The 13369-nt window shown below is 39.5% G+C and overlaps 1 protein-coding gene across 1 annotated transcript in view; it reads right to left on the reverse strand.

The window, feature by feature from the left end:
• Positions 1–304: 304 nt before the first annotated feature.
• Positions 305–13369, reverse strand: part of rfx6 (regulatory factor X, 6) — a 28798-nt gene continuing 15733 nt past the window's right edge. The window contains exons 15-20 of the mRNA XM_036147676.1: positions 12391–12513; positions 7552–7758; positions 7147–7450; positions 5791–6155; positions 5386–5586; positions 305–1254 (exon numbers count right to left, since the gene is read on the reverse strand). Coding sequence (XP_036003569.1) covers positions 1076–1254; positions 5386–5586; positions 5791–6155; positions 7147–7450; positions 7552–7758; positions 12391–12513 — 1379 coding nt within the window. The 3' untranslated portion in view covers positions 305–1075. The remainder of the gene's footprint in view (positions 1255–5385; positions 5587–5790; positions 6156–7146; positions 7451–7551; positions 7759–12390; positions 12514–13369) is intronic.

The following is a 13369-nucleotide window of genomic DNA, read 5'->3' on the forward strand; positions in this document are numbered from 1 at the left end:
AACTGTGCAACCGTGCAGCCCATTAGACACATGCAACTATAACTTATGTCCTCCCTCCACTGGCTGCCGGTCCATTTTAGAATAGTTTTAAACTCTTATTGTTTTTCTTTTAATCTCCCAATAGTCTGGCCCGCCCGACATTCCTCATTTATTGAGTTTCTGCAAGCGTGGTAGATCCCTGAGTCCGTCAACCCAGTTCCCAGAACTAAATATAAATAATGGGGTGACCGGGTCTTCTCAGCAGCGGCATGATTTTCCGGTTGCCTGTTGTAAGAGACTAAATAAATGAAATGAAAATAAAATGTACAATAAAATGGTTTAATTTAGTTTGAAAATCAGTCAACATGCAGGTGCAGCATCTCAAATCCAAGCATCCTGTGCAGACTCCAAGCAGAGTTGGAAAGGTGTGAAACCGGCCGAAACGATGATTTCCACAACACTTAAAACCTGACGTTGCTTCTCTGGGTGGATGTTTTATTCAACAAGAGCAGTTTCAAATTCAGCTCCTGCAAGTTCAGCAATACAACCCCAAAACCACTCAAAAATGCTTAACATTTCATTCCTGAACTGGTTATTTTAGAAACACTTCACAAGAAGAACTAAAAGAGAAATCTTCTAAAAGCATATTTCAATAAAATGTACGTATTTCCCCTTTTGTTCTGTTTTGCACACACAAGTTCAGAGGATGAAATAAGCTGCTTTCATCAGCAAACCAGCGAAGCGTTGTTGTCTGGAAAAGCCGCAGAGAGATTAATCTGAATCAAAATTAAACTAAATAAGCAGCGAAAAACATAATGTTGGGGAGTTATTTGCATGTTGTGCGTTCGGTCATCAGTCTTTTTTTATTTATACACAAAAAGAAAGAAAGAGATGGAGTTATTGTTTCCAGACAGGTCCATTTGCAGTCACATTTCCTTTTAATGTCAGTTCAAATTTTCAAAACCTAAATGTTTATTAGGCAATATGAACCTCACAGGGCTCTGGCAGACCTTAAGAAATCGTTCCTCTACTGGTTTGTCATCATTTTCTGCTCGTTTTCACCCCAGACTTGCTGCACAGATTGCTCCTATAGAAGTCACTGCGCTCCCCCCGTGCCCATGAACACGGTGTTGATGGGCGGCAGCGAGGAAACCAGGTCCTGTACCTCTGAGGACGCCGCCCCACGCTGCTGAGACATCATGGCGTCCTGTGAGCTGAACGGCGAGGGGAGTCCGAACATGCAGGTGGCGGATCCAGAGGAGGGCAGGGAATGACCTGAGGATAAAAACAAGATATACTCAGCTTGGTAACTTTACCGCCAAAGTTTGTGCACAACGACAAGGAATCTGACTTTGCTCTCAATGGACAGGTCTTTTAAATACAAATTTGGTGGGAAATAAATAAGTGCTTTTTAAGATACATTTTTCTACACTGCAAAAAGGGAATTAAAAGTAATTTTTTTCTTGAATTGAGTGCATTTGTCCTTTATTTGAGCAGGTAAATAAGATGATCTGCCAATGGAATTAGTATTTTCACCCCTAAAATAAGATAATTAGATATACTGCACTTGAAATAAGATGATAGAGATGAAGAGTGCATATTTTAAGTGCCAAAATCTTATTCCATTGGCAGATAATTATATTTACCTGCTCAAATCAAGGGCAAATACACTCATTTCAAGAACAATGTTCCTTCCTTTTAGTTCTCTGTTTGCAGTGTCTTTCCCTTTTATTCCGGTCGCCTGACATTACATCAGACAAAACGTTTCCTGATTTTCGTCAGTTAGATTTAATAAAAGTCATTATTTTTTTACTAAAATCAGACTACTGAGAGAAATATGTTTTCATTAATTTCTAAAAATTCTAATGTTTACATAGATTCCCTCGGTTTTTTTGGCAAAATTGCCCTTCAAACTGTGAAGGTGGGTCACACGGCAAAAATACAACTAATAATTATTTTATTTTATTTTTTTTTTAAATGAGAGTATTTTTCCTTGATTTGAGCAGGTAAATATGATTATTTGCCAGTGGAATAAGATATTCATCTCCATCGTCAAGTGCAGGATATCTAATTATCTTATTTTAGGGGTAGAAAATACTCATTCCATTGGCAGATAATCTTATCAAATCAAGGATAAATACATTAATTTCAAGAAAATTTGACCTATTTATAGTTCTCTTTTTGCAGTGCAAACGTTCTGATTTTGATTTATAAAGCAAGTTTCAGTAACAAGACAATTCTATGTGCTGTACATGAACAAAAATAAAAAAAGAAAGTAGCAGCAGGACTACAGACTTCAACATTAACATTGAAAGGTAACTCTAAACAAATAGGTTTTTAACCTTGATTTAAAGACTCTGGGAGTTTGTTCCAGATAAGTTTCCCATTCCTCCTGACAGAACCGGTACAACAGAGTCCAGTTTGTAGGCTGCCTTGTTCTTCCACACCTTTTCAGCTCTGCCATAATGTTTTTCTACAGGACTGAGATCCGGGTGTTGTAATGGTCAAATTGTGCTCAGGCTTTAATTTCCTGTCTTATAATTTGGGACGTTGCTTTAATATTTCCACATAAGGTTCTTTTCTTGTGACGGCGTCTATTTTGTTAAGCGCACCAGTCCCTCCTGCTGCAAACATGATGGTACCACCACCGTACGTTCTCAAACTTGAAATCTTCCACAGTTTTCCTCCAGCGGTCTGATTAATAGGCGGGACGATCCTCTACTTTTCGTACTTGTGGGTAATTGCTTGAAAAGAAGAACGCAGCTCCTTCAGGCACATGGATCGTATCCAAGGATGAACCAGACTTGTGGAGGTCAACAGTTCACTTCCTCTTACCATTTGGTAGTAGTGTCTAAATATTTGAATTTCAAGTAATATTGATTGTCTTGTTTATTTTCTCGCATTTAGTAAACAGAAATCATTTTTGGCAATCTTAACTAGCATCAAAGATGAAAAGTTTAGACTGATAAAATGTTGAATAGTGAGAGAAATTAGGCTGAAGGGGTTTTTATGCGATGTACGTAAACTGCAAAAAGCCCGTTTCAATTCACAAATACACAAAGTTTGGTAGTAAAGACTGTGACAATTACCTTCAAACCTTCAAAGATCAGTAAATAGAATTTAACTAAAAGGTAAAATATGAGTTTTAGGTGTTTTAAAAGTAACCAGAGTCAGGAACATGTTTTGTAATCTTAAAGTTAGTACTGGTGCAGCAAGACTAAAAGGAGCTGAATGTCAGAAAACCTCAGGAAAAACTGAGCAGAGCAGCAACTGAGTCAAAACAATAATATTTAGGCACGGGAATAAAATCACAATAATCACTATGAAACAAATGCATGGCTGACAAACATCCTGCTCTGCTCACAGACCAATCAGACTGAATCTTGCTGGATTTTAGTTGATAAAAACATGAGCTCACCAGAGATTAGATATAAACATCTAAAATAAAACTGGAGTTGAAGTTCCTGATGGAAGATATGGTCAAAGAAGCTGAATAACGAAGATTATCCATGACACAAACAACATTTTCTGTTTTTTCTACTCTTGGCCAGAGAACATTTTAGGCCATCCAACGTTTTATGCAGTCAAACCCTTTAAGCAACAGTGCGCCTCACTTTGGGTTTTAAGGAGGCCTCCATCAACATCCAATCCTTTTTAAGAAACAAATCTTATCTAGGTACATTTTTGCATCCACTCTTTCACTTACAAGGAGAACAACAACAAAAACAAGTAATTTTGTATTCTAAACTGGTTGTTTTAAAGTAGATTCTATATTGGGTAATTTTTCCCAGACGTGCCACAATTGCAGCAATAATATTAGGAATATACAGCAAATGTTTGGTGTATCTAATATTTAAGCACCTTTCTCATTGGTTTCTCATGAAGTCTGGTTCATCCAGGGCCGGCCCAAAGTTATATGGGGCCTTTAGCAGAATTATATTTATAGCCCCGAGAGAGGGGACCACGTTTAAATGGCAGTCAGGGATAATTGGTTATTATTGGCTGAGATGCATTTTTGAACAAATTGAGCTGTGTCACAAAATAAAGATTTAACCTGTAGGGTCAGTTAGAAGCTATGGTAACACAACAACCAAACAACAAGGACAAACAACAAACAATACTCTTAGATTTTATCACTGCTAAAATGATCGGCTCACATTTAGTATTGTCCTCATTTTAAATTGGCTGCCAAACGCTTTAAGCAAGACACGTGGCTCATCAACCGTATGGTATAAAACTAAGAACAAGAAAGGTCCTTTAAAAGACTTAAAATGTGCAAAAGAAAGAGCATTTGCAACAAAAACAACAAGGGTCCCAAAACAGAACAGTACACCATAACGTAGTAGACGGGAAGAAGACCTGCTACACCAGCCCAGTACCTCAGCCTATCAAGGGATGACTTCGGGTCCGGTATACAGGACTGTCTCAGAAAATTAGAATATTGTGATAAAGTTCTTTATTTTCCGTAATGCAATTAAAAAACATGAAATGTCATACATTCTGGATTCATTACAAATCAACTGAAATATCGCAAGCCTTTTATTGTTTTAATATCGCTAACTATGGCGTACAGCTGAAGAAAACTCAAAAATCCTATCTCATAATATTAGAATATTTCCTCAGACCAAGTAAAAAAAAAAAATTATAACAGCAAAACAAAATCAAACATTTGAAAATGTCCATTAATGCACTCAGTACTTGGTTGGGAATCCTTTTGCACAGATTACTGCATCAATGCGGCGTGGCATGGAGGCAATCAGCCTGTGGCATTGCTGAGGTGTTATGGATGCCCAGGATGCTTCAATAGCGGCCTTTAGCTCATTTGCATTGTTGGCTCTGGTGTCTTTCAGCTTCTTCTTCACAATACCCCACAAATTCTCTATGGGGTTCAGGTCAGGGGAATTGGCAGGCCAATCAAGGACAGTAATGCCATGGTCAGTACACCAGTTACTGTGAGAATCTTATGTCGTCTCTTAACCACTACCATACTTGTGATTTAGTTTACTGAACCAAGCTGAGTGTTTTTCAAGGCTCAGGAAACCCTGCAGTGTTTCGAGTTAATTAGACGATTCAAGTGATTAGTTGAATAGCCTACTATTATACTTTTTCACCATATTCTAATATTTTGAGATAGGATATTTAGGTTTCTTAAGCTGTAAGCCATAATCAGCGATATTAAAACAATAAAAGGCTTGCGATATTTCAGTTGATTTGTAATGAATCCAGAATGTATGACATTTCATGTTTTTTAATTGCATTACAGAAAATAAAGAACTTTATCACAATATTCTAATTTTCTGAGACAGTCCTGTAAGTAGGCAGAACAGCTCCTTTAACCACAACGTTTTGCTAAAATCTAAGCAGTAAGACGAGTGAGAGAGTCGTTTTACTGCTTCTGATGCCGACCTGTTGCAGATTCCGCCTCGCTGAAGAAGCTCCCTGCGGTTTTCCTTCCCGGTTCGCCCAGGATGTTCAGCGGATCGTGGACTTCAGAGAAGGTTGACGTGAAAGGGCGAAGGCTCCCCACGCTGCTGATGACGGACACGTGCTGATCAACCAAAGGATTCACGCGCTGGCCGGCCAAGAAGCTGCTGTTGCCGTAAAAACCTGCGGCAGAAAGAGAACCTAGATTTTGGAGAGTGTTGCTATTACTTTGGTTCTTCAGTCGAGGCCTGAAAGATCAATGGAACAATGCAAAATTCACAATAATGTGATTCTTGGCAGCTAACAAGTTATTTTTTTTGTTTTTGTTTTTTGTTTTTGGATGATAAAATATCCTCTTTAGACAGGCCGGGTACTAAGAATCCTCACCGCTATGCCCCAAGACACCGTACGTCTGTCCCTGACAACCACCACCGCCAGCGAGGTTCAGTCCGGCCCCCATGAAGCCAAAACCTTCCGAAGCGTCCAGGATCTGAGCCGCTGCCTGCGGATCCAACGCCTGCTCCGTCTGAACCGGCTCTGGGCCCGGAGTGTATCTGGAAGGCGGCCGGACTACAGAGCCGTAAGCCGTCAGGGAGCAGTCGGAGCTGCCAGAGGAGTGATGGACTGAAGCGGGGTAAAAGCCGTCCTTGTTCAGGGGCTGATCGTTGAGGGACGGGTACCGGGGCAGGTGACAGCCCAGAGGCGGGTTGTGAGTCTGAACCGCCGTCAGACAGGGATTCTGGGCCTGAGACCTGAACAAAGATAGGTAATAGATAGGTAATTTCCCATCGCACGTATTTCTTAAGAATAAGAAGTTATTCAAGTGGAGTAAATGTCAAAGATAATTAATGATTTCTTAAACCCGAATACAAATGTGTAGCTTTGGGAAATAGCTTCTGCTAACCAATAAGGTTCCAAGTTTGTTTCTGAACCCGGCAATGAGAAATTGTCATTAACAGCAGATACAGGTTTCTACATCTCAACAGGGTTAAATAAAACATACATTTCTCCTGCATTGTTTACATTTCAATTGCTTTACTTTTAAATCACTGCTGCACCTTATACTGTATTTTAAATCTACTGTAAATTACAAGCTGTATTCTTGAACAAATATTCTTGCACAATCAATTCTGCACATACAAATGGTTTTAAAAATACTCACCTGTACACTGTGACTTATCCTGCATTGTCTACATTTAAATTGTTTACTTTTAAATCACTGCTGAACCTTATACTTATACTGTAATTTGATTTTTACTGCAATTTACAAGCTGTATGCAACGAAATTTCGTTCTGTACGCACTCTGTGCATACAAAATGACAAATAAAGTTGTCTAAGTCTAAGTCTAATTTTAAAATCAGTCAGTTTTACCGTGAAGCCTAATAAAATCAAAAACACATTTTTCAAAAGAAGATAATGTATTTATGATAGATTATTCGTCAGAAGCATACTGGGAGGACAGACACACATTGGAGAGACAGTTGAACAGACAAGTGGATGGATGGACAGTAAAGCACACAAAGAATGGGCCTAAAAACATTATTTTATTTAGTTATTCCTATAATATCAATACTTAATATATGCAGTAAATGTGTAAGTAAATATATCTAGTCACTGTGCGCACAGGGTTGATGCTGAGCATGTTATTCTGCTTTAAGACTTTAGCAAATCTTATTGATCATTGTTTACTTGTTAGTATAAGAAACACAAAAAAGGCATTCACAGGTGTGATTAAAGCTCACCTGAGAGCTGTTTGGTAGTTTGGAGCCGAGGAGCCGCTGCTGGCGGGGGCGAAATACCCGCTGGACTGAGGTAAGCAGTGGTACAGGGTCTCCGGGTATGAGTTGCAGGGGCTGGGCTGCATCATTTCACCGAGAGAGGAGAGGCAGGAGGATGAGGAGAAGGAGCATGATGAGGAAGAGGGTGTCAGGGGACCCCCTGCCATGGGCCCCTGGTTGATGACGGAGCCCCTGTGCACTAATGCGGCTGGAGAGATGGGTGGCGTCATGAGTGGGCCGCTGACCTGAGAGAAGTCCATCTGACCACCTAACGGGGTGACAGAGACAGATCGGGGGGGGGTTGTCATGCCAGAAATGTTCAGATGTTTGGTTTTCATCGTCAAACTAAAACGCATCTTCTGCGCTTACCTGAAGAGGTGAACCCAGAGCTCTCATTTCCCTGATAGAGGACAGTTTTCGTTTCTACATCCTGCTGCTGATTGGTGGACAGAGGCATGTAGGCGTGTTCTCCCAAAGACCCGTTCTTCACCGATTGGTCGACGGACGCGGAGGCCTTGTTGCGGTTGGCCAGAAAGCAGGAACTGGGGGACGCCATGAACGCTGCTTTACTGGCATCTGAAGGTGAAACACGACATTTGGTCAAACTTTCTGAAGTTTTCGCTATTTGAGCCTCATTTATGAGCCGCTGCAGGAGAGAATCTGTAGCTTCAGGAGGGAAGACCAAACCCAACCTTCATAAAAGAGTCAACCTCCAACTAAATCAATCACAAAAACAACCTGTAATCAATCGTTTTCCTGTGATGTTTTATCTACAGCATATTTGTATCGTTCTGATTTAGCTGCAACCTCAGCGTAGCACATCTACGTTCTTCTAAAAAATAAAAATCTGCTACTTTTTTTATATTTTTAGTACTTCAAAATTTCCAGATATTGCAAGAAGAGACACGCATGAAACGGCTCCATATAATTTTCATTAATTTCTTTAAAATCTAATGTGTGTTATTGTTTCTTTATGTTTGTAAACCACGTTCTGCCCAGTTATGTTAGGTTTTACTCAGTTTAGACAGCATAAAGTCGACTGAAATTATGCAAGAAAAAGGACAAAAATACATGAATACAATAATAGTGCTCACACAGCTGTAAGTCCAAGTAAACATGCTCAAGGTGTTTTTAGATGTTTTTACGCTTGTTTTCAGTACAGTACTAGAACATTTTAGGAAGATTTTTTTTTGTTTCATTTGTTATTTTGTCAAAAACTGCATAGGCACAAAACTGCACATTAGAGAACATTATTTTGTTAATTATTTGTTCATTATTTTTCCACCCCAGAAACCTTGTCCAGGAACCTTTTCCAAGAACAAAAGTTGTTTTCCTAACCCGTATCACCCAACCCACCAGTCCGTTTCACCTCTATCTACCAGTGTAAATGATAATTTATTTTTCAAGCATAAATGCATCACAGAAAAATGTCCTGGTGAGAAAACTGATTGAGATACTATAAACCTCTAGGATAAAGGTTTAAAGAGGGAGGGTGCTAGACAGTTCTTATTGGTTGAATTTATGTTAGACTAACCCAAAGTTGATACTTCCTGTTAACTTTAATTGCGATACATAGACCCTCCAGTTGAAATAATATCTTTGGTTTTAAATTGTTGGTCAGGGTATTTATGATTATGATAGGGTTATGATTCTTGCTTTGGGTGCCAGAGCTCCCGGGTTTCGGCACCAACTGTTAATGTCAGCACTTTTAATCTAAACAAGCCAGAGAAATGTTTACAGATTTCAGCTGAGACCCTTATAATACCGATGTGGGAAAAAGTGCCTCAAATAAGAATTGCATCAGCTTCTTATAGATCAGCAAGGACACGTCCATGTAAGAGTTATCTATCAGACTGTGAATTAGCATAGACTCAAAGTTTTATCCACCTGTACATGCTGCCCCAAAATAACTGACCGTTTGTTTATGTATGCCACATCTGTGACGTCTACAGTGTCAGTGAGTTATCTTTTATTTCCCCCAATAACTGCATTCAGCAGCTCCAACAACCTGTAGTTTCATAGAGTATCTAACAGACATAAATAAAAGCAAACACAAACCTTCAGGAATGTGCGTCACTAACATGATTTCAAGGTGTAAAGAAACTCTAGTGAGTTTAGATGCTTCCTCAGAGCACAGAGAGATTTAATTTTGCTCTCTGAGTGTGACTGCTGTGAAACAAATCAGGAATTATGCCATTATTAAATACTAATCAGAGCTCTAGTTCACCTCTCCTCTGCAACAAATGAAGTGAAGGCTGTAGCCTGTACCAGTGCAATATAGTTACATCTTTATACGCAGAGTTTAACGAAGCAGTGTTTTACAACCCTGGTCCTCAGGGCCGACTGTCCTTCATATTTTAGAGACATCTCTGCTCCAACACATCCGGGCAGTGGGTTCCTGAGGACCATGGTTAAAAAACCCTGTTATACCGGGACGACATCGTAGGTTAGTTTTATTATTAAAAATTTAAAGGGTTGGAGTTATAGATAGAGGAAGCAAGTCAGACAACCATGTTAATGTCACATAGACAGCTAACCAGTCTCAAATGTTGACCTTCTGCATATATGTGTCTCATGTTATTTGTGCTTCTTGTGCAATGAGGTTTTTTGTCGGATGCTTCACTCTTTATTCGTGAGAGCATAAATTGTCAAGCATCTGTCTTTTTTTTCTCCCTCCACTTCCCCCATGTTGTTGTAATCTTCCTTCAGCAGATCCAAGGGCAGTGCCTTGTGGACACAGTAGTGTCCTTGGCAGCACGGCCTCAGTGAACCGTCTCCCCCCTGAAATGTTTGTGATGTTTATGTTATGGTGATGGTACTGAAACAGCAATTTCCCTCTGGGAATATTAAAGTATATCTGATTCTGATTCTGACAGGACAAGCAGTCAGAACACATACAATCAGCCTAGAGGAGATTGATGGTTCGGGGTGATCAAGTTTCATTGGTAAAGGTTCTGGGTTGCATAACAGGGACATCCCTGAGGAGACAAATTGTTCCTGTGTCTTCAGTTCAATCTATGGAAAATTAACAAAGACAACACCGCTTGACGGCTTAAACACGCTTGATGGTTTTTAGTCCCAGCAAGATGCTTGTCCTATAGAGCTATTAGCTGAAAACTTTGTGTACAGTACATGAGCAACTGATGGAGGAGAGATTACTCATGTCCTGTGCCAGGTCTTTGTTGGATTACTTCCTGTGTCCTAAAGACTTAACTTTTAGATTAATTGATCTGCTGAACATGAATATTACAGGGTTGACTTCTCTTGTCAAAATTTATAGTTAGAGTGGCATGAGCTACTGTATCTCTGCAGTTATGCTGCTATAGGCTTAGGCTGCTGGAGAACATCAAGGTCCATTTCTCTCACTCTGCTGAGTTCTCCTTCTACTCTCCAATTATGCGTTATTTGTTATTTTGTTGTTATTTTGTTGTTGTTTGACACTGTCACAAATATCCCCAATGTGGGACAATAAAGGAATTCCTATTCTTATTTTTACTTTAACTTTTAACTCTATGTTCTCCCTGTTCTCCTCTTCCTAGGATCTACATCTGGTCTGTCGTTCTGTTTAGCTGTGACACCCTCCAGGGGGGCAGATTGAGCTACTGCTGTTAACAGCTTCATCTTATAGATCAGGGGTGTCAAACTCATTTCATTATTGGGTCACTTTGGCATCATGAAGTCATTAAAAGGGCCGGTTGCACGTGTATAGATGATACTTTTGATTTCATAATTTAATTTCAGTTCACTTAGAAATATAAAAAAATTCACAGTGACATAAAAGTAGCACCCTTAGGCCCAGTTTTTACCGTTTATCTGCAAAAAAAGGTTGATATTAGGGTGAAATACACTTTAAACTCTCATCATTCTTCGTCACTTTTTCTCATTTTGAACATTCCTGGGTCGTTTTAATGTGTTGTTGGAAAACTGCTGTTACTACACAGTTAAAAAATGTACTTCCGCTAACAGGAGGCACAGTTTTAGGCCACTTTATACATTTTAAAATGATATATACCCCTACTTTATGTAAGGATATGCCTTTTTTGGCTCTTGAGGACCAGAAAAATTGCCTTGACGGGGCGGATTCGGTCCACGGGCCTTGAGTTTGGCACGTGTTCCAGATGATCCTGCTGGCCCTGTCTTTCAGAGTTGAACCCAGTTTCTCTCCTAAATGTAGTAATTGGCTGAGCTTTTACTGCTACTGACTGTGTGTGCTATCTTTCATCCTCTTGACTAAAAAACTGGCTCAAAGCTTATCTGCTTAACTGTGCTTCTTTCCTAGACACAGCCAGATATGGAACTAGTCTGCCATTACCCTCTCTAACATAGAAGGTACTCCTGGATCAATGTGAGCTTCTGTGCTTTCTGTGTCTCTGCTCTGTCTTCTCTAAGCCCCAGTGGGTGGAGACAGATGAGCGTTCACACTGAGCCTGGTTCTGGTTCTGCTGGAGGTTTTCCTCCCTGTTAAAGGGCAGTTTTCCTCTCCACTGTCGCTTCATGCATGCTCAGTATGAGGGATTGCTGCAAAGCCATCAACAATGCAGACGACTGTCCACTGTGGCTCTACGCTCTTTCAGGAGGAGTGAATGCTGCTTGGAGAGACTTGATGCAACCTGCTGGGTTTCCTTAGAGAGGAAACTTTCTGACCCACCTGTCCAGAGTATTTGATGGAATTTGACTTTGTAAAGAGCCTTGAGGTGACGTGTTGTGAATTGGTGCTATATATAAATTTTTTTATTGAAATTCAATTAAATCCACTTATCGGTTTTGTTTATTTTTAAGCACACACGGCAAAATCTACTGTTATGGTCCGGAAGAAGGACTTGACAGAAAATTGGTGTAAAAAAAAAAGCAGCGAAAGTATAAAAAAAACTGTTAAGGACCTTCAAAGATACTAGGAAAACTGAAGCAGGAATTTAGCTGCAATTTTTGGTATTTTTTTTCTATTGAAACCTCCGCAGACTTATACATTTTAACTGTATTGTAGTTATTCTACCCAACCTGGTTTATGTCGGTGTACCTTAGACAGAATTAAGCCTTTTTTCTGCCTGATCTTGTGTGGAAAACTTGGATTTTCTTCACCCAAAAAGTGGTAAGAATCCTTGTCTGTGCAAAATTACGATTCAGAAGCAACAATGGTAGTTGTAATTAACAAGACTTGGTTATTTACTGCAGCGCGGTAGCTGATTTGGTTTCACTGAGGCCTAATACCTGCATTTTTCATGTATTTTTCCAGAAGGTTCTGCAGGTCCTGCTCCTTGTCATTGTTGAACTGAGTCTCCAGAGCCAGCAGGATGTATTCGTCCAACAGCATCCGTATCAGATGGAAGGAACCTGCCGGCACCAAAACAGAGAGGACTTGGGTTTATATGTAAACAAGAGCCTGCTGGAAGACTGTCCTCTGCGTCTGTCCAAGGCTGAGCTTTCACCTGACAGCTCTCCGACCTTTAGAGCCCGACTGCTCTTTGTTTGACCTGTAGGGCCACACGTTTGTGTTTGAGCTTAAGTGGGCCTTCAGAGGGAGCGAGAGCCACCAAATGGTCATTGTTTATTCATGCACACGTAGCCTGTGTGCGTGTGTTTGAACAGAGAGCACGCGAACCGCAGATAAGACCCTGTGTAATCAAAGCAAGTCTGGCCATTACAATTTATGATGCTATTGTAGCAATCTGCTTTGAGCTGGCTCGTATCGGACCCGCATGTCTCTGGGCGTTGATGACGTTTTTTGTTTTTTTTTAACCGTCTCTCTTGCAGCAGGCCTGAAAACTTAATGAGGACCAAGGTTTGGACCCCAGTTCTCTGTCTGTAGACTCTGCTCTGGAGCTTACAGGGCAAGAATGCAACAGGTTTGGGATTCAAAACGCTATATATTTCTACGAAATATATAGCTTTGAATAACAAAATGTTATAATTGCGTAATCCCTTTAGTTTTTCAACGTTCTGTTAAATTAATACCAGAAACATCAACATTTTTCAATTAGATTTTATGTGAGAGCGACACAAAGAGGTGCTTAAGTGTATATATATTATTTATATATAATATATATATATATAATATAAAATAATATATATATATAATATATATATATATATATATAATATATATATATAATATATATATATAATATATATATATATATAAATAATATATATATATAAATAATATATATATATATATATATATATATAT

Source organism: Fundulus heteroclitus, chromosome 15, assembly GCF_011125445.2.
Source record: "Fundulus heteroclitus isolate FHET01 chromosome 15, MU-UCD_Fhet_4.1, whole genome shotgun sequence".
In the NCBI taxonomy this organism is placed as follows: Eukaryota; Metazoa; Chordata; class Actinopteri; order Cyprinodontiformes; family Fundulidae; genus Fundulus; species Fundulus heteroclitus.